Source organism: Hyalella azteca, unplaced genomic scaffold (assembly GCF_000764305.2).
Source record: "Hyalella azteca isolate HAZT.00-mixed unplaced genomic scaffold, Hazt_2.0.2 contig4620, whole genome shotgun sequence".
Classification (NCBI taxonomy): Eukaryota; Metazoa; Arthropoda; class Malacostraca; order Amphipoda; family Hyalellidae; genus Hyalella; species Hyalella azteca.
This window is the reverse complement of record NW_025934833.1, coordinates 20548-42514: the sequence shown is the minus strand read 5'-3', so window position 1 is coordinate 42514 and position 21967 is coordinate 20548. Positions and strand designations below refer to the sequence as shown.

The 21967-nt window shown below is 37.6% G+C and overlaps 2 protein-coding genes across 2 annotated transcripts; one reads left to right on the top strand and one right to left on the bottom strand.

Annotated features, from left to right (window-relative positions):
- The first annotated feature begins 2227 nt into the window (after nucleotides 1-2227).
- On the top strand, nucleotides 2228-10963 carry LOC108669964 (5-methylcytosine rRNA methyltransferase NSUN4-like). Its single transcript, XM_018157410.2, has 11 exons — nucleotides 2228-2438; nucleotides 3223-3390; nucleotides 5445-5618; nucleotides 5884-6084; nucleotides 6363-6426; nucleotides 6613-6719; nucleotides 7399-7555; nucleotides 9142-9254; nucleotides 9747-9919; nucleotides 10422-10437; nucleotides 10901-10963. Exons 1-11 carry the CDS (start codon nucleotides 2358-2360, stop codon nucleotides 10961-10963), a joined length of 1317 nt encoding a protein of 438 aa, XP_018012899.2. The 5' UTR covers nucleotides 2228-2357.
- A 1264-nt stretch (nucleotides 10964-12227) lies between these two features.
- On the bottom strand, nucleotides 12228-19516 carry LOC108669965 (ubiquitin carboxyl-terminal hydrolase 37). The gene is made up of 12 exons (XM_018157411.2): nucleotides 19318-19516; nucleotides 19138-19197; nucleotides 17819-18794; nucleotides 17416-17610; nucleotides 16240-16968; nucleotides 15747-15953; nucleotides 15258-15461; nucleotides 14727-14904; nucleotides 13872-14003; nucleotides 13507-13678; nucleotides 13226-13367; nucleotides 12228-12908 (listed from the first exon to the last, which is right to left on the bottom strand). Exons 2-12 carry the CDS (start codon nucleotides 19193-19195, stop codon nucleotides 12869-12871), a joined length of 3033 nt encoding a protein of 1010 aa, XP_018012900.1. The 5' UTR covers nucleotides 19196-19197; nucleotides 19318-19516; the 3' UTR covers nucleotides 12228-12868.
- Nucleotides 19517-21967: the final 2451 nt, after the last annotated feature.

Below are 21967 nucleotides of genomic sequence, written 5' to 3'. Positions count from 1 at the left end.
GTAGACATACACAAATTAAAAATATGAGCTAAAACAGGCACTACAATATCGGCAACCGTGCACAATACACGTGGCTGAATTTCTTCAACATGAAGCCTCTTGCCTTTGCACAATCATAACAAGCTCATTATCTCAGATGCAGAAGTAGGAAATAGGAAGCATGATGTGTCACAGAACGGAACACCACAAGTCGTTGTTGGGGGTCAGCCCTTCTAAAGGTCAACGGTCCAGCCAGTATAGTACCAGCATGTGACGCCAAGCAAAACAAACTCAGGGAAACAAACAGAGGAAGAACCAAGCAAACCTCTATTAAATATAATCAGTGGTACATGAAGGTGAAAGGTGCAAAATTAGTTGGTTAGTAATGAGACAGCCCAGGGCTATGAGTGATGGGGTGAACCTAGCATGAGAACATGAATAGCCAGCAGCCCAAACTGGTTTGAACAGTAAAGAATAAATAATGATACATGGTAAATAAACTAAACTGGGCCAGAATAATGATCTGTAGCATAAATCAAATCAAGAATAATGAAACCAAGGAATCGAGGGCTCAAAACGGGCCCTGGGTCAGGCCTGGTTCATCAAGGGGCGTCCACACCAAAGAAACAAGACGGCGGTGGTCTTACTTGGGAGTAGCAGTGGGGTAGACTCAACTGGCACGTTAGGGCAGCTCTGACATGAGTTGCTGGACAGGACTTAAAGAGGCATCCACGTTGGCCTCTAGTGTCAGCTCGATTAGCTCAAGAGCAGCCCAAGACTCGCCTGCAATGTTTCTCAGTCAGCCTTAGCTTGCCTTACACTTGTCAAGAACTGGCATCAAACTAGCTCAGAACTTGCCGGAATGCGCCCCAAATTGGCCCAGAATATGCTCCACGTTGGCCGCTCTGCAAAAGTGCAGGAACAAGAATGCATAAAACCTATCCAACAATAACACTTGAAAGTTGAAACACATAAGTACACTAGGAACACATAAGAACAAATTGATCTACCTAATGCAAAACTGTAAAACAATTTTAAGGGATGATTGATTATATGTACAAACATTTACTGATAACATTCAATAATTGAAATTTAGGACTGAGATGCGTGGTGAGAGTGTTCCCTTGACTTACCTATTTAAGAGCCAGGATAATCTTTGTAGGTCAGAGACAGGACAGCAAGAAAGTCTTCATTGCCAGAAAGCAGGCTCATGTACAGTAGGCAGTATGAGTGGTTGGCAAGTCAGTATAAGCACCAGATAAGCAGGAACACGGAAAATTGACTCGCTCCAACAATGCTTATTCACATGCATTAATTTAACTTTAACTTGCAGTCATTTTATTAGTTTTAAAGCACTGGAGACACAAAAGAGAGAATTAATTGAAAACACAATAAATAATTCATTTGCCTAAATGCAGCCCCTAACATCGGATCACCCTGCACTGGACCTAAATCTTTAGTTATGTCATTTGCGACGGAGATAAAATACTCATTAAATTCAATGGTTAGTTGAGAATTGGGCATTACTTTAATATATTTATACAATTCAATCTTTTTGCGCACAAGATTCCTTGCAAGGAGAGAATTAACAGTATTCCATAAGGCCCTTGATTTGTTAGTATCTTGCTGGATTGTAGTACTACGTATGTAGTATTGCTTCTCGACCATTTTCCACTGCACATTCAAGACATTCCGATAGATCAAGTAAGATCCACGACAAATTGCATCAGAATATGAAAGCTTCAGGAGTTTATGCTTCTTCTTGATTAAAGACTTTATTTCAGTGCTAACTAACCCAAGGTGGTCCACATTTTTTAATCACGGCAGACTTTAATGGAAAGGATGAGTTGTTAATTTTGAAAAGTTCATCCAAGCAAGACCGCATGGCAAGGACTGTGTTTCAGCATCGGATGTATTTAAACTTTTCAAGACTGCATGGCAACCTGCTGCTGCTGACAGTGGTTTCAGCTGCAGCTGTGTGATAATGCAATCATATTGTTATGCCCTGTGGTCATGCACATGCAAGAACTGGAAGAAAACAGCCACAAGTTTGATGTTGGTACTACTATATAGAATTTCTATGCATGTTCATTTTATCAAAGCTTCTAGCCTTTCATTCTGTATTTTTAATCAATATTGCTAAAGCACTAAATTTTAAGTGCTCAAACTCTGGAATTGTTGCTATTAAATTTTTCAAAGATACAGCAACTTTTGTTGCAATTAAACTTGGCTTTCTTTCAGATAATTATGAGCCAGTTTGAAATTTTTGAGAACAGCTACTATAAAAGAAGCTAAATAGCTGAAAATTAAATTCATTGTTTATACAGTTCCTTCCTAATTCTCCTGGTCTAATAAGTTTTTAAGCATAAGAAATCATAATGAACTATTGCTATACCAGAAGTAAATTGTTATGCAGAAGCTCCAAACATTTAATCCAAAGATATTCACAGAGAGCTAAGGTAAGTTTGTTAATATATTTGATTTTAAGGTTAATTGTTGGTGACATAGTATAAGCATTGCTCCATTCTTGTTTGTTCTTCATTATTTCACAACCATTGGGGTGCTGTTCAGATTTCCCCTAGTGATCATGTACTATATTTAGTCCTGGTAATCTGAGCTAATATAAATAATGATCCTAATATCTCTGGCCAAAATCTTGTGATGAAGCCAAATCTACCTTAAGAAATATTGGTGATGTCTCTAATATAGCTTTAGGATATTCATGACATATTATTGGCTAGGTATTTGCAGGATTTGTGGAAATTTATCAAAGCAGTTATGGCGGGCACAAGTGTATAGTTTTGTTGTGAATGTTTTTCAGACCTCCTGGAATGAAGTGAAGGCCTGATATCATTTCACTTTCATAGTGTTCAGAGCTACACTGCTCTTGCTGATGAAGGAAGACTCCTCTTTACTTTGGTCATGTTAGAATTTTAACAGCGTATTTTGCTTTAGGGTTGGTATTTAAATTTTGTTTCTTCAGAAATTCACTCAAAATCTCTCAAAGTGTTTGGCCTCCAATGAAGGATAACTGTGCTAAATAAAATTCTGCAATATCTAATGAGAGTAGTTTTCAGTAGGTATTACGGTTATTTCTCAAGGTAGCAGAACATTCTGCCTCAAATCATTGCCTGGAAATTTGTGTGTAAATTTCATTGTACCATATGTCTTGCATCAAAATAAATTAAGCTTGCCCGAATTTTATCATGAAAATAAATTATTTACAAAAAATGTTCTTTTCAGAAAAAAACGGCTTGTGAACTGGCTTTGGAGTACTTCGATGTATCATATGGAAACATTTATGGCAAGGAGTGGCCTTCTGTGCGGCTTGGACTATTGTCTGAGCCTAAATTCGTTTCTATCATCAATAATCAATGCCCTAACTTTCAGCAGACTCTAAGGAAGCTACAGGTTTGTAAGCCCTGCTATCTTTACTTCAAAACAATCTTAGACTTATTTGAGTTGTATATTGAGATAATTGAAATGCATCAGTCAACATAGATTGATTGTCATGCTTAATTTATAGTGTGTTGATGATTTTTTCTTGAATTATTTAAATCTTTTGTTGTTTTTAAGTAGGTGTAGTTTGCTCTATTATTGAACAAATACCCTTATTGAAAATTCTTCAAGGTTATACCCTGAACTATATTGAATTTACTATTGAAATTATGATGCATTAAGTTTGTCCCCCTTGTTTGCTATTTAAACCTAGGATATGTATCCATGTAGCTCCACAGCAGTGAGGGATTCAGGTTGTTCCCATGTCAACCTTAGAGAGATTAACTTGTAATCCACTTGAATTTTGCAGTGGATGCTGAATTAGTTTAATAATGATGCATGTAAAGAGTTGCAATAAAAGTTAAGGTTTCTTGGTATTTTAAAATGCAACTGACAAGCCAATGAATGCAAATAGATACAAGACAATGCTCAATACATTGCTTGAAGACTGTTATAGTTAATAGGTAGGTACATATAGTGTTTTATAACTACTGTAGTTATAGGGAGTAGAGAGCACCGGACCCATAACGGCACACAAAGTCCTCATACAGCAGAAAAATATACTAATCACAAATGAGTGCTACAGTGCATAATGTCACTTTGATGCTAGACAGGCTATGATCTATCATGCCAAAATTTAGTCAAACTGAGGCAATCATGCACTAACTGAATAATAAACAAACATTTGGAAAATTAGGAACTGATAATTTAGTCTAGTAACTTGAGTTAAATGAAGCTAGTGATACAACAATTATAATTAATAAACAACTAAAGCAAACAACATTGGAAGTGGGTTTGACCCAATAATGCCAGTAATACCGGTAATAATAATCAGATAAAATGGAATCACATAACCATCAAGTTTATTAATATTTGTAACATAAATTTAACCAAATTATAGTAGGGTTGTGCTGAAGAAATGCAGGTAAATAATGCAAATGGTTAAGAGATATGGAAAGTAGCAGAATTAAGACAGATATATATATGAATTATCTGGAAGAGCTTCACTTACCCAGCGGTATTGCAGGGTTATCTTGATGCATTATGCTGTTTTGGCAGCATTTTAGTTACTGACTTGAACTTTGCTTGAATGGAATTATTACATCTGCTCTGAAACGATTTGGAACAGAAGGATACATTAAGTATGAAAATTGAATTAATGACACAGATGGTTTGAGTGGCCAAAAGAGCAATAATGCTTTAACAAACAGAGCAGCAGCTCATTATAATAGGGTGCTAGTTTTAACCAATAAAAACAATACATGTAACATTGAAAACCACAGAGGCAAGTTTTATAGTTTTATTTTAATATAGTTTTATTTCATGGAAAAATTTGTTGTGAGCAATATACAGGATTAATAAGATTCAAATAACCTTCACTAATTAGCTCTATCCTTTATTGCACTCAAGAATTTGTATGCAAGGTGTACATACAGCCTTGAGTATGGTTATTGTAATTATATAATTATATTATATTGGGTTATTGTAATTATTTTGCTAAGTGTGGGCTTGAGAATGAAGGCATGCATTGCAGGAGACAATCTTTCTAATGTAAGTAATTTTACATGAGAATATCCAGAAGCCATATATAGGCCATCACTACAGCATGGGGTAGTCTCAACCAGCAGATCCCTGCTACTGCCTGAGGCCAGTTTAGGTAGAAACTCTGAAGAGGGACTTTTTGAGTTTACTTTGGCACACGACAGCCCAGATAAATAAAAGAACTTTTCCTATATTTACAGCTTCTAATTTTAGTCCATTATGTAAAAGCTTCAAGATTCTATAAACAGTGTCAGAAGCATTTCCCTTTGATATCTGCTTCTAACTTATATAATAATCCAATCTCCTTGCTGCACCTTCTCAGCATTCCTGCATGACCTATTCTGGAGATATGAATGTTTGTCATAGTTTCATAGTTCTTTTTACTGCTTTTTACTTCAACTAGGATCTATGCTTCTATTCCGCAGAATCTTGGCTGTTATGATGTAGGCGCGCATTACCGCAAGAACTGTGCAGACGTGATGGCTGCCAGGCAGAGTTCCCGTCTGGCTCAAGCACATGAGCAAGACAAAAATGATGACGATTCTCCAGATGTGACAGGCACTCATTCAAATCACAGTCTAAGGAAACCAATACGTGAGGTGAGAATTGTTATTTTTAGTGAAACTTGCGGCAAAAAATTCTCAGGTAGATAATAATGGTGTTTTTTTTTTTGGGGGGGGGGATTTTCAATGCAGGGAAATAAGTGAGAATAGGCTGTGTTAACTTAATCCAACTGATAGGCAGTGCTCCAGCTTGTGACTTCTATGTTCAAAATGCACACTACAAATAAAAAGAATATTTAAAGTATTTTAAGTAGAATAAGAAAGACTCTAATTCAGTAAAACTATCAAACCTCTGCCTCAGTTAAGCGATGACGAGCTGGGGGAGCTCGTGAATACGCCGGCCCCTCCAACATATCCTAAAGAATTCCGTGATCTCTCCGGCAACTTCGAGTCAGTGCCCTGCAAGCCCACATCTGACCGCCTCATCCTGCCACAGCCACACATCTCCATTGATATGCAAATCCAGGCTTTGCAAGAATTTATGCCTTCAACTGGTCTTAAGGTACTTTTGAGTTCTTTGACCTGAGACAGTGTTTGATGAGCATTGCTGTACAGTGTCAAATACTGCAATTATGACAATCAGATTTGTCTCTGACTAAATAAATTTGAAAAACTTTATTGTGAATCTCAAATCTGTTAAGCCTTGCTTGTAGTGGTATCGTTTGTACTTAACCTTTATACATAGGTATATATCCTATTGCAAGAGGAAAAATCAGGTGGCTCGAAATAAACCATATTTTTTTATATATAAACATTATTTGTAATATTCCACGCTTCCAGGGCTTGGCAGAACTCACAGACGAATCCGAGATTTTTGACAGATATCGCGCCGCTTTTGAAGCTGGTGAGTCGAAGATTTGTCTTGATGGAGTGGAGTGACATGCATCATGCTTGACACGTCGTCAGCTGTTAAGAGGGGGTTGATTAATCAGCTCAAGGAGCGGTTTTATGTAAAAAAAAAATGTCCTACTTTTACTCTTTGGGTAAAATATTTATGAATTGTTCGTAAAATGTGAATGAACTGTTTCAGATGACACTCCTTCAATAAATGTTGAAAAATCCAACACTTTGATACACTGGCCTGAGCTGTTGACCGTCTTGGCTTTCCCGAGGCTCGACATCTCGCGCTTCCCGAAGGTGAGCTGCTGCTCGCTGGGAGGCAGTGCTCCAGCTTGTGACTTCTATGTCCAAAATGCATACTAAATATAAAGAAGATTTCAATTATTTTAAGTAGAATAGGAAAGACTTTCTGTAATTCAGTAAAACTGTCAAACTTCTGCCTCAGTTAAGGGATGATGAGCTGGGGAAGCTCGTGAATACACCGGCCCCTCCAACGTTTAATGCGCTCGTGTTGTTGCTGCAGTTCTCCCTCCGATATTCAAATTATTATTTTCCTAATATTTTATTGCTTAACTTACTTAGTCTTTGCTAAGAAATACAAGGATACATATTTTATGTTCATTTTTTTGCATATGTCGTGTGTTTACTTCAATGCAGCTAAGCATTGTCATTAACAAACAATATGGTTGCTTGATTCTCAAATCTCGTGACAAAGCTTCATTAACAAAATTCATCAATTGTATTTACGTTATAACACACTTTTTTGCGTATTTAATCCTGAGGAAAAATCCAAATTGCGCATTTTATAGATGTGTCTATTGGTTGTGTCGAAGTCTACGCTGAGAAATTCATTTCATACTGATATATAGAATAGTTTTTGACTTTTCGACATCAAACATCATATGCACTGGCCTGCGCAATGCCTCAAAATGCATTGGTATTCATCATTATTAATTTCTGATTTTATTTTCATAAGCCTGGATATGTGAGCGGCTTGACGGACCACTACCCTCTGGACGGCGGCAGTCTGCTGCCGGTGTTGCTGCTGGACTTACAGGCTGGAGACTCGGTGCTGGACTTGTGTGCTGCTCCTGGCGGCAAGTCCATGGCCATACTCCAGACCACCTTACCTGGTAACGCAATACGCATCATGAAAAAAAATTAAATTAAATAAAAATCAAATTTAAAAAATTGCCTGGTAACGCATCATGACCGAAAAATTACTTGCAAACACCAAATTATTATTTTCTGCGTTAATGTAGAAATTTATTTGAGAGGCTATTGAATTGATACACATAGAAGCCTACTTCTCGTTGATGAATTAAATCAATTATCCATTCTTAGAATATTCTCATTCGAAAAAATTTCAGATAGACAAGAAATTAGCATCAAAAATCATATTTAAGCTTCTAGATCATAACAATGAGGTTGAAGCTCTTAATGAAACAAACGACTCATGCGAGCGTTATTATTACGAGTGACGTTATTGTGTTCCTAAATCATTTGATTTTGGAAATTGAAACAAAATGATTCCTATTAGAAAATGAAACGGATAAATATTTCCTAGAATAAGCCGTAGATACACATGTATATGTGGCTATTGAAGTTTGAAAACTTTGTACCCTTCCTAAAGAACATAGGAGATTCGAGTGCTAAAGCACTCGAAAAATTGTCTTAGACAAACGAATTCGATCACTGCTAACACTTTCTAATCTCGTCATTTCACATTCCAACACCAATTCCATGACTCGTACATTACAGAACTACTCACGCCAGGTTTATCCTCCCTGCGTTACCAGACGCCGTGGATCAGTAAGACGATCTCATGAGTCGTGCGTGCGACTGCCGTGCATGGCTACGTAACCGTCCTTGTGTTCTGCCTGACGCGCCTCAGTTCCACTCTGTCGCCAAGACTCTCATTGTAAAATATGATGCTGACGGTCATATTACATTTCAAACTGCCTAATGCGCTCGTGTTTTTTCAAATTTTATACAAATATCGAAAAAACAGTCAGAATCAGTCATATAGTAACGAACGATGGTAATCGCCATAGTTTGTCTTTCCAGGTACCTACTTTCTACTTGTCAAGTTGCAATGCGGCCACCGTCACCAATTCTCTAAAACCGAAGTACCCTTGCACAGTCGCCCGATGTTCTCATGGCATGGAGGATAGACCTAGCCAATATAGAGCTGAGGTCGTAGCATTAAAAATAGTTGATATTTCGTAACTCCGTCAGCAAATCACGGACGACTTTTCAAGATAAACCTACTAATCACATGATTAATCGGCCGCTACGTTTACTTATGCGAGGTTTGATAGCCCGGCTCCTGTTTAAAAACCTAAAATTCCCGCGTAACTTTTTTAAGTTTTTTTTAATCAACACACGTCTTAGTCTTACGACTATCTCAGAGGACTAACTGGAAAACGTTAACTCAACCGAAGCGTTACAAATTGAGATCATTACTATAGAATTATAGTATAGGTCTTCGGGTCATAGCTTCGATTATAAATCACATCATATCGTATTCATCACCACTTGTGATGATCTCTGAACGATAATGCCGAAAAAATTTAGACGCCGTCGTTTGGCGTTAGCTGGATGCAGCATTCAGCTTCTAGGATTTGTGTAAGAATTGTTTACACAAGCTTTAATTAGCTTATTTAAGAGGGTTGTGAGAATTAAAGTCCATAATGTTTAAATTGTGTTGCTCTGACAGAACGCTTGCATAGTAACGACAAGTCCTCGGCAAGAGTGCTGAGGCTGAAGACAAGCATGAAACAATACTTCCCTGAGGGCAGCCGTGCACTTCAGTCTCTACAGATAACTCAGGTGAGAGGTGTGAAGCTTGGCTCTCGAATTTCTTCAATAGGTTCTTGTTATGAAATTGTTGAATTTGTATCATGTATACTGGCAGGTCCAATTCTTGATGGTGTAATCAGAGATGAATTGAATCGAACGTAAGCTATCGAGTGCACATGATAAATGCGGTGTCCCTTTTAAGTAAACGAATATTTCTTGGATGGGTTGTTAACTTTTGACTTGCGTTGCCATTTCACTCGACTTGTCGGTGAACTTACTTCAGGTATATCTTATTTTTCCCGAAAATATAGACTTTTCTATCAGAAATGTTTTCTTTCTCTGTATCTTAGCAATCCTTACTATTGGCGATCGTATGAAACTCATTTTAGGTTTAATTTAATTTCAACTTCAATTTATTTTACTTTGATCAAATATTTAATTATTTTTTTCAACCTAAGACGGTCACAATAATTTGTTTATCAATTCCATTAAAATTCATCAAGCCCGATATTTGTTGCCTAGGTTGACGGGACGGAACTGGAACTTGGAGCGGAAGGTCCGTACGACCGAGTGCTAGTGGATGCACCGTGCCTAGGTGACCGCTACGCTCTGCACGACGCAGACAACAACATCTTCGAGAAGAGCAGACGGCAGGAACGACTCGCGATGCCTGAAGTTCAGGCTGACCTGCTCGTGTGAGTGTTGTGCACTCTCTTTCTTGGAGGATAAGGAACACTTTCAAGCTTTATTTCTACTAATATCCAGTTACCTGAAATGCCAGTAAATGACATCGAATACTAATTAACAGGACTCAACGCAAATATAAGCGTACTATAAACAATCTTTCAATGTGAATTGAAGTCAACGATGTACGTGGCAGGGAAATTACATTACATTAGTGATTGGGACATTTCAGTTTGAAACAATACAGTGATTGAAGCCAGACCATCTGACTTTTGACAGCAATCTTGATAATAAGTTTATTTGTAAGACCTATATTACATCACTCCTCATAACTTCAGCGATGGTAGATTATTCGTGAGGCGTAACCGCATGTTGAGTAACTGAAGCTACAGCACTGAAATGATGGCTTAACATGCAACACTTCCCTTGGTGGTACGTGTTGGATTACTCCTTGGCTTGACACAGGCAAGCCCTACAGCTGGTACGTCTAAACTTGCCCATGACTTTACGCAGGCGAGCCCTACAGCTGGTACGTCTAAACTTACTCATGGCTTAACACTGTCGAGCCCTACAGCTGGTACGCCTAAACTTACCCTTGACTTTACGCAGGCGAGCCCTACAGCTGGTACGTCTAAACTTACTCATGGCTAAACGAAGGCGAGCCCTACGGCTGGTACGTCTAAACTTAGCCTTGGCTTAACACTGTCGAGCCCTACAGCTGGTACGCCTAAACTTATCCTAGACTTTACGCAGGTGAGCCCTACAGCTGGTACGTCTGAACTTACTCATGGCTTAACACTGTCGAGCTCTACGGCTGGTACGTCTAAATTTACCCTTGGCTTGACGCAGGCGAGCCCTACAGCTGGTACGTCTGAACTTACCCTTGGCTTTGCGCAGGCGAGCCATCAGCTGGTACGTCTAAACTTACCCATGACTTTACGCAGGCGAGCCCTGCAGTTGTTACGTCTAAACTTACCCTTGGCTTGACACAGGCGAGCCATCAGCTGGTACGTCTATGGCTAAACGAAGGCGAGCCCTACGGCTGGTACGTCTAAATTTACCCTTGGCTTGACACAGGCGAGCCCTACAGCTGGTACGTCTAAACTTACCCTTGGCTTTGCGCAGGCGAGCCATCAGCTGGTACGTCTAAACTTACCCATGACTTTACGCAGGCGAGCCCTACAGCTGGTACGTCTAAACTTATAGTCACATTTATAGATTATTATTCACGTTAAACTGGACAAGAATAAGTCCGAATACACGTGCTGTGCTGGTACCCTAAATGCAACTACCCCTAATTGACAATGAAAAAGCTTGGACTACAATATCAAGCATTTTTTGGGCATATTCTTCATTTTTCAATAAATTTTACTTCATTTGGCCCCCCCTGAACAATTAAAATATCCAAAATACGCCATCTTTAAAGACCTATATGCTATATCCTCGAATGATTTTCAAGCTAAAGCATTGAGAGATATACCATTCAATTCGTATAATCAAGATCTAGTGAAATGCCAATTAATTTTTTTTTCGCTATAGTTAGATTATATTTAAAAAAAAGGGAGGGGGAGGCGAAAATCGAGCAAAACCCGAACCCCCCTACCCCAACCGATAAAATATGAATTAAGAAAAATCAATTGGTATATCGCTAGATACGATTGTTACGAATCGAATGATAGGCATCTCGCTGTTGCAGCACGTTAATTGAATGAGGATTTTCTTTGTTTTTTTTTTTTAATATGAACGAACAAATAGGTCTTAGATTTCTGTTTTACATATGTGTACCAAGTTTCAAAATGATCCGCCCGTTAATAAATTTTTTTTAGGGAGGTGCTCCCCTTAACAGGTGTAAAAACAAGCTGTAATTACACGAATGAATATACTTGTGCAATTTAATCAGAACTTCTATGGAAACTGCATTATATCAGTTTCATGGACGCTTTATTTTTCCTTTCGTCATTCGGCATTATCATCAGGGTGTTGATTCGTACAAAATTATAACGTAGTTTTCTATTTTTAACTTTACTTCCAGGTTTTTGAATAGATTTTTCAGATTTTCCTTAAAAAAACGACAATGTTTGAAGAGAACATTCTTTCTTGCAGAGACTACAGTGCAGCCCTTGAACCTCTAGAATTTTTTTTGAATTTCGGAAAGGATCTTGGCCTGAAATATGGACAAGTGGTGCTGCCGCGAGCATCGAACAACTTTGGCCCCACTTACTGCGCGAAACTGAGGAGGAAGAAGTGAACACGTACTGAGATGATCATCGAAACTAAATTGTACAGCTTCTATGATGAAGGGAAAAATATACAAACTGACAGATCTCTGATTTCTATTGATAACGTTGAAGATACAGACCAGCGTGCGACAGGTTACAGAGCGGAAATGAAGTGCTAAAATATTAATGGTGAGAAAGATCACTCGTTCACTTACGTGATGTGAGTAATCAAACATCTGCTATGGACGGCTCTGCCACTGACACATGCTAATTATTTGATAGTCCACTTCCTATTCCAGGATTCATCTTGATAAGTATTGCGTATTTCGTTTTTTTTTTTACTCTAATGGTGACATATCTGCCATCAAAATCAAGCCATTGTTTATAAAATGAATACTTCATGCCACATCAAGGCATGTTCGCCTTCATGCCACATCAAGGCATGTTCGCCTTCATGCCACATCAAGGCATGTTCGCGCTGCTTTCTATATTTATCTACAAAACATAAGTGTTACTACATGTTTAACTCCTCCGCTCACACAGGAAATAAAATATACAATATTTGCTCCCATTGATTTCACAAAACAATTGTACTTTGATTGCTTATCGCACAGTAGAAGCAGTACAATTCATCCTGAATAAGAAATCTGCCAAGCACGTTTATAACAATATCTGACATGTTTACCAACATGCATTACATTTTACGCGATTCGTCCACGTCACACAAAATGTAGAACGTTATCACGATCCTGACTGCAACGTAGGGGCCCGAAGCAGGTCTCTGCGCAACAACGTCATGCATAAATGAATAAAACAAATATATGTGTATCTGTCATTACATCATAATTGCCATTACTTCATTCATTGCCCGAGAGGAAATTTTTCTGATGAATCTCTCATATAAGTAAAATAATGCCAAACTCTGTTCATTCATGCTGCATTGCATAAACAATCTACAGTTGAAGCAAACCTATAGTTCAATTATAGACTATATGAGAATATTTTTATACTTGACATCTGAACACCTAGCAGAAATATTTTTTGTAACTGTCTTCCATGTAAAACACTGCGTATTGCTTCCAATTCACTATAACTTACTTGTGTACGTAGAAAAATATATAGCCATTGCGCTGACGGGAAGGACCAAGAACTGAACTGAGGGGCAACTCTGTGACGGTCTCGTCGTCATAGTGCAGCCAGGTGTTGCTCTCCTCATTGAGTACGTCGCTCACGTAATGACCTGATGAAGCATTTAGAGCTACAAACTCGACTACAAATCTTTCATCTTATTCGCTGTAAGTTCTGGCTACGTGTGTTTGGTAGCATATTTGATCACAAGTATCACAGTAGCCTAATGTTTCACAAATATGTCGTGGCACCTGCAGTTGTGTTCCTGCCGTAGTGGCTGACGATGCTAGCGAGGCAGTAGCTGTGGGGGCCCTCGCATTCATCAGCTTCGTCAGGCACTTCGCGCCCAAGTTCTTGTTCTGTCGCCGCCGCAACTGCAGCCAGTGCAGCTGCCTCTGCCTCGGCTGTGATTCTCTCCCGCTCCTATAATTAGGGCATTCATTCAATTTGGGGAACCTTCATGAACACCCAAATTGGATTAAAAAACTACTTTCCTTAATACTCAATTGTTTATTCATGAACAAATTAAAAGAAGCACAGAATAGTTTAGGTGGCGCTAAAAAATTATGATAAATTTTAATGAATAAATCATAGTTAAAATATTTATAATACATACCTGCGCTTCTTGCAGCGAAAGACGTATGGCTTTCTGCAAGTCGTCTTCTTCATCTTCCACATTATCGACAGAAGCTGTAATGCTTCCACCAGGCTCTGCCTCAGCCTCTTCCAAACTTCGTCTCAGCGCCTCCTGCATAATGACACTTTTAAAAGTGATGACATTCATTCCGAAATTATATTACAGTGGGGGGAAATAAATATTCGTACACTTGAAAAATCGTATTTTAATGTATGTAAGTTCACAAACTTAACAGGAAAAGTGATTTAAATTATGTTCAGCATCTGCAAATCATTGGTCGAGACGTATAGGAATAGACTGGTATCTGTTGAGCTGAATAAAGGGTATTCAACCAAGTATTAAATTAAAATAATGCGGATTTATTGTTTTGTACGAATACTTTTTTCACCCGAAAAGTGAACATGGTGCATTGTTTTTTGTTGCATTGAGATTTAATTTCTTTTGATAGTATTTATGAATACTATGCGTCTCTATACATAATATAAATCACTTCTCCTGTTCAGTTTGTGTACTTACATACATTAAAATACGATTTTTCAAGTGTACGAATATTTATTTCCCCCCACTGTATGTTAATGCATAGAAGCTTCTGATCATTTTTTTATGCGCTTGTATTTGAAAATATTAATATTATCCAGCAAATGATTTATTACACGTTGCTCGATATAAATGTATACAAGTGATTTTCACAGGGGAAACAAATATTACACTGAAAAAATTTAATATTAGTAGACAAAAAATACAAAACCAGAATTACTCACAAAAAATAGAACATTAATTCCAAGAAAAAATTTTCATTTTCGTAAAATTCAATTATATTCTTTACCCAGCTACCTGAATTTGCTCATCCTCCGTAAGAGGTGTTGTCTCAGTTGCATCCTGGTTGACTTCATCTGAAGACGAAACCGTAGCGCATTCCGCCGCATCTGAAGTGCCGCAGCCGAACACTTCAGCGGTGCTCGGCTCGCCGCTGCTCAACAGAACTTCAGCGCGAGCGCCGCCAAACACGCGGCTGAATAATGAAGCAAATCGTCAATGAATAATGTAAACACGCAATGTATAAGGCTATTTAAAAAATTAATACTAAACCTATGAGTGATTGCTAAAAAATTCAAATACATTACATTTCTGCTATCAAACAACTTGGCCGAGTGATTAAGTGAAATTTCACGTCAATACCATGAATTTTGAGAAGTACATCGACCAACCCATAATAAATTAAAACTCAACTTCTCAATCATAAAAGTTTTTATTTAATTAAACATAGCTGTGAAATGTAAATCGCAAATTTTCTCGGCCTTTCGAGATTAAATATATCATAAACTTTTGTTATACTTCATAGCAGGAAATAAACCTGAAGTTTACCTGTGCGCAGTGGTCAGGGGAGCTTTGACAGGCGTGGGAGGAGCCGAAGACAAGTGAACTGAGATTTCGGGGTAACGGCTCACGCCGCTGCCTGTGTAAGCAGACAGGTCCAGCCTCTTGTTAACCTCAATGCTCGTACACACCTTCAAACTTGAGAACTCGGCTGCGTCATACGTGTACCGCTTCATTTGAATTATCAAAATTCTGTCGGAATCAACTTAATTTTAGAAATTTATTAGCTTCATAATTTGTATAATAAAAGCTGACTTATAACGGGTAAATACTTTCTGTAATATCTAACATTACTGGGGTCATGCTGTTTGAATTGTTCAGTGTGGTCGGCTTTGCAGATACCTCTAAAAAATCCAGCAAGTTTTATAGTCAATCGTACAAATAAACCTGAAACAAAAAAAAAATAATAGGAGTAGAAGACAACATGGCTTTTGAGGGACAGGAAATGAATATCATGAAGAAAAAAGCGATACTGACCGAGGCATCTTAGTGAAGGAGGTGGTGACGAGGGCAGTGGGGTGGGCGCAGTGCTCACATTTGAGCTCACGCTGCTCCTGCTGCATGTACGCAGCCACCGCAGCTCTGATGCTGCTTGGCTGACTGTCATCTTCCTCACAGCCACTCGAGGACAGGTGCACATAAAGGCTGAAGTACTCTTGTGAACGCTGCACATTAGCACTGCATCTGCAGCACAGACCATCACATCATTAATGTCATAATAAGTTCAATGCTCAGAAAACAGTCAACTAATTTTAAGCAAACTAGAAGTGTGAACACAACACTAGGTGAAGTCACATGAACAATAAAACATTTGGCAGACTCCTAGCTGCCAAACTTGACAAGGCAAGGAAATCAGGAATAGCATGAAAGGAGATAAAATAAACTAATTGGGACTTTTGTAGGCAAATTTATAAGTAGTAGAAGGTATAGAATTAATAGAAAGTTATTTCAGTAACTGTAAACTACGAACCCAAGGCATTTGTAGACTTCTTGAAGATGAAAGCCAAAATTTGCCGTAATAGGGTTTGATGACTTATTTTCTTCTTTTGATTTCTCCTCAGTAGTGATGACTCCATTGGATTTTTTGAGGCCCACAGGCTTCGATATGAAGTTTGTGTGAGAGTTGCGTTCATAACTTGGAGTCTTCTCTTTATTGGACTTTAAAACTCTATCATATTTGACCTTCTTATTTGCTAACATCGGAAATTTTTGATCATCAATGCATTCAATATCATCAGATGATACATTCTGGTCAGAAATATTTTTAGGGTTTTTCAGGCGAGGGGGAGTACCATCCAGATCCGACGACTCTTCACTATCACTGACTACCAATCTTAAATTATCATTCGACACGCATTTGGCGTTATTTACGAGAGTGAGATTTTCTGAGGAAAGTGATCGCTTAAGTCCTCGTTTTGAGACGTTGGTCTTGTAAGCAGCAGCAGCCTCTCCTGGAGACAAGCTGCGAATGACCACCGAATTGTTCAGAAGAAGAGGTGCATTTGACTTGATGGGACTGAAGGGCAGGGAGTGCTTCGTTAACGGTGTTTGTGGCTGTGCTTTTTCTATCTCTTCAGTCAGTAACTTGTCAACCTCATCTTTAATGGTGTCCAAAACTTTGGTGAGGAACTCATTGGCGTCTTGCATTTTCCAACCGATGAATGAACTGTCACATTTTTCGAAATTTTCTTTGATCAATCTGTAAAATTAAAGAATGTAATGAAAACATCCATGAAGATTCAAATGCATCATGCCCTATATGGAGGCTAAGTCTGCTCACCTCGAGTTCAGCCAAATGAAAGGCAGAAAATTAAATATCAAGTGAACCTCGTCTAAAGGAGACCTCATAGACATTTATCTATATGTCTTTCATCACAGTCGATAGTTTAAAATTATTTGATTGTATACAAATATTATAAATGAGCAAGCAAACAAAAAAATTCAATCTGAGCAAATCTTCAATTTCATCATTTCAGTTTAAACTATACAAAATTTGAGTTTTTAAACATGTGTGAAAATAAGTACAATCAACTATCATAACAATACTTCCATTTTAACAATACCTGCCAACATGCTTGAGGAATGTAAGTTTAGCAAGGAAAGCATTGGTGAAAATAGTTGCTGAAATCACCTATTTAAAATTTACCTGAGAGGTCGTCTTAGACTACTAGGCTGGCCAGTTCTCCTTGAGTCAAGAAGGCAAGCAAGGCCATGCAGAAGTGAGTCAGCAGGTGGAGGCAAACGCTGAACAAAACTGCTCACGTCCAAGCGAAATACACGCATCGAGACTAAACTTTGGAGCACTGCATTCAGATAGCATGTGTTGCCCAGGTTTGGAAATCTAGAAGAGAAGAAATTTATTAGAAAACACACCATATAATGAAGAAATGCCTAATGATTTATTAAATTAAAAATCCATGTAGTAAGATGTGTACGAGAAGAAAATATCACTTTCAGGGTTTCCAAAATGTGTTTTTAGTTATAAATGTGCTGTGCTTAAACAATCCATTCAACAAATCTAAAGCAATCAATTCATCTGATAATCTCACCCTAGTAAATGCGCTGGCATAATAGTTTCTTCTGTCTTTACATAAGGAACATTCTCCTTTTCAGGATTGACAGAAGCAATCGATCCATAGGCTTTCTCAATCTTGTTTGGAGAAATACCATTCAGTAATGACGATTTTTGCATGGGCTTGAGAGGAGTACGGTTAAGTTTCCTTATTTTCACTGGGGCAACGGTGAATATGTCTGAATCAGAATCCTCATTATTTTCATCAGTCACTTTTCCACCATCATTGCAGTTTTCAAATCTAAGCTTGCGACTTGAACCGGCTGCACTCAGCTTACGAGAAGACTGTCCTGAATGTGGTGTTGACGTTAAAGATTTTCGTGAGGTGTAACTTCCACTGGCAACAGGACTATTTCTTGGTGAGGAGGCGCTAGAGGTTCTTGGTTTATTGGGAAGCTTTGGCAATGAATAAGAAGCATTATTCAAGGGTGCAGGTATAGTGGTAACTGTCACACTTGAATTCATAGCCAACTGAGCTATTGGATTATTTAAAGAGTCGGAATTTTTGACAGCATTGAGAGCTGCTCTATCAAAACTTGACATGCTCTTTTGAGGAGAAAGTTTATGGCTTGCTTTGCTATACGTTTTGATAGGTTTTGAATTAGTAAATAGAGAAGTGTCTTCTAATTCATATTTATTATGTGATGTTGATGGGGACTGTGATGACTTGCTCATTGATGACTGAACCCAAAAGCCATCATTAGAACCAATAGAAGGAGATGAGCTCTTTGATTTGGATGCAGAGACCAGCACAGCTCCACGAGTCTGAGTTGAGTTGTGAGGGCTTACATTGCTATCATTTCTAGCAGTGAAGACATGGTGCTGGGAAGGGCTGGAAGCATCCAAAGTTACCCTACTAGACTGTAGAGTATATACGCGAGCAAGTGAGCGATCCAAGTAATTTTTTGGTTTCCAGCTGCTGAGGTTGGAAGGAGATGAAACCATTGAATCCTCTGAAAATGATGTACATTTTTAAAAATATTGTCACAATGATAGTTTGTTTGATCAAGAATATTTTTTTGACATATTGATTATTCTGCATAATTTCATAATAGAAATTATACAAACATTTGAACATAAGAGAAATGTAAATCTCACAGGTCCCTCCTTTATGTATAATTTCATGGTCATATAATTCTCCATAATCAAATATATATAAAGATCACTGACTAGTGCAGGTGGTTTGCACTACCCATACAAGTTATCTTCTACCTGCAAGTTACCCAACTTTAGAAGCAATATTTCAAAACTGTGTCAATTAATTGCTACTTAAACTGTACAAAAATAAATACTTACTGGACACATTTTGGTCATCTCTTTTGACCAGTGGCAGGGACTGGGAATTGGAAGGCATACCTGCTCGAACAATGTACAAATAAGTCAGCCAGTTTACTGACAAATATCAAACATGACAAAGCAATTATATAGATTGATATTGTGTGCATATATACATAAATATTTCCAACTCAAACTTACTGAAATATAGGATGATGTTAGTGACACACTTTCTCCTGTGGTGAGCTAGGAAAGATGAGATCTCTTCCACAACTTTGATGAAATAAAGATATAATTGATTGGGGTGCCAAACTTATATGCAAAAGTATAAGTTCTTAAAGAGCACCTCTCAGCTCCTAACTCTGTTGAGAATATGAAAAATTGTCATTGTTCCGAATTAGATTCAATTCAACAATTTCAACACCACATAAATTCCAACAATAATTCAAACCTTGCTATCCAAGCCTTGACCTATGGGTGAAGGCTTTCTCAGTTCAGTCTTGAAAAGACCAGAGCAAGTATATATGCAACTAACTTCAATTCATCAATTATTTTTTTTACACATAGTTTAGTCAGATATATTTGATGCACGACTTGAACACAATTTTCCCAATCAATCAAAACTGTGCAACACAGTTTGAGGAAAATAAAGACAAAAGATACTTGGAAGAAAACTCCTTGATTCAATTCTGCAACAAATTACTTAGTTTTGGTAGAATGGAGCACAAGTTTGTAAGCAATAAATAGAAGTTTAAATAATTTGTGATCATTTGGAATCAACACATTATTAGGGATAATACAATAAGCATTTTTAAATTCTCCATTTAATGCCAATAATGTTGTCTTTTTATTCTAATCAAATAGCCATTTAAAGACAAAAATGATCCTGTTTGCCAATCATAGCTTGTCAGATGGCCTTCAAGACTTGACATCAGAGTTTTTCAGATTGTTTACCACCATTAAATACACAAGTATGTACAGAATTATCGCTAACTTTGATGTTTTTTGATTTATATTTGAGAAGAGAGATGGTTTAAATTAGAATGACAGTAATAGTAGATAGCATAATAGGCCTACCGTCACACTTTCCATAAACAGCTTAAATCATAGACCACCACAACCATTTACCCCGAATCTTGTCCAACAAAATTAACCAATTGCTCCTGAATAAAACCTATTCATTTACTCACAATCTTATTTCGAATATTACCCATCGTAACACTTTCCATAAACAGCTTAAATTATAGTTTACCAAACGTTTACCCCAAATCTTACCCAACAAAATTAATGGAGTGGTCTATCCCGAAAGCAGGTGACAAATTGGTTGGAGTCGCAGGAAACCTACACTCTACATAAACCAATAAAATATAATTTCACCACAAGAAGAGTTAAAGTGACAAAGTTTTGATGATCAATGGCAGGCAGATTTAGTTGACATGCAGAAGTATACAGATAAAGGTAAAAAATACACTCTAACTGTGATTGACATCTTTAGCAAACATGCATGGGCAGTTCCTATACGTAGAAAAACTGGTGAAGAGATTTAAACCTCTTTCCAAAAGCTTTTCACTGACCGAACTCCCTCAAAATTTGAAAAACAGACGAGGGTCTATAGTTTATTAACCAACCAATACAAGAGTTTTTCATAAAGTTTGAAATTCAATGGCTTGCAACTGAAAATGAAACTAAAGCTCAAGTTGTTGAGAGATTTAACCGAACTCTCAAGACAAAAATGTGGAAATGTTTCACATACGCCAAGACAAAAAAGTGGGTAGATATTTCACCAGATTTAGTTGATAATTATAACAATAGTTATCATCGATCAATAAAAATGACTCCTCGTGAAGCTTCAATGGATCAGAACAGTAAAAAAGTTTATGCAAATTTATTCCCCGAGATGAAGACTGCATGTAGTAAGAAAGCCTAAATTCAAGATTGGAGATCGTGTTAGAATTAGTTGAAAATTACCTAAACATTTTGAGACAGACTAAGGTTCATCTCAAGCCGGATGGAACAATTAAAGCAAACAAAGGAGAGAAGTATAAAGCATTCATCAGACCACTCAATAAAGCGATGCAAAAATAAAAGGTGCGTTATGAAGTAGCTAGAATTAAAGCTGCAAGCCCGGCATCGTCTAGGGATCAAACTCCGGAATCAAGATCGGATACTGATCCAGATGTTTCAGGATCAGGAATAATAGTTATACCTTCTAACGTTAATGATATTGTTGCAAGACATCACTTATTATTTGGCTCTCTGAATGCTGGAAACACAGGAGTCTTTAATGAATGGCAGGCACTCACTCATGAAATTTTTAAACGAAATTTATTAAATGAACATGATGTTAAACTATTGAATGATTTTTGTTGAAGAAAATGTTATCTCAAAGCATAGTTATTACCGGTAGAAAAAGTGATATTTACACGAAATTCACACCAGCAATAAAATTGGATAAAAACAAATTTCATGAACTGGCATTGGTGGGACTGGATATGTATCACTGTATCCCGAATATCGGTGAGACAAATAACAACTTTTATGTTGGGAAATATGGTATAGTAATCCCTACAACTTTTCCGACCGGAAGCTATGAGATAGTGAGAATCAATAAGTTTATAAAAAATGCCTATGGAAACGAGATCTCCATTGATATAAAAGTGATTACCAATATTCTGAAATGCGTTATAACTATTCGTGATCCTGACTTGAAAATTTATTTCAACAAACCCAACAGTTTACATACTCTGTTAGGTTTTGATAATGGAGTATTGGAAGGTGTTGGAGAACATGTACAAATATAGTAAATATAATGTCTGTTAATGCAATACTTGTTCACTGCAGTATAATTAAT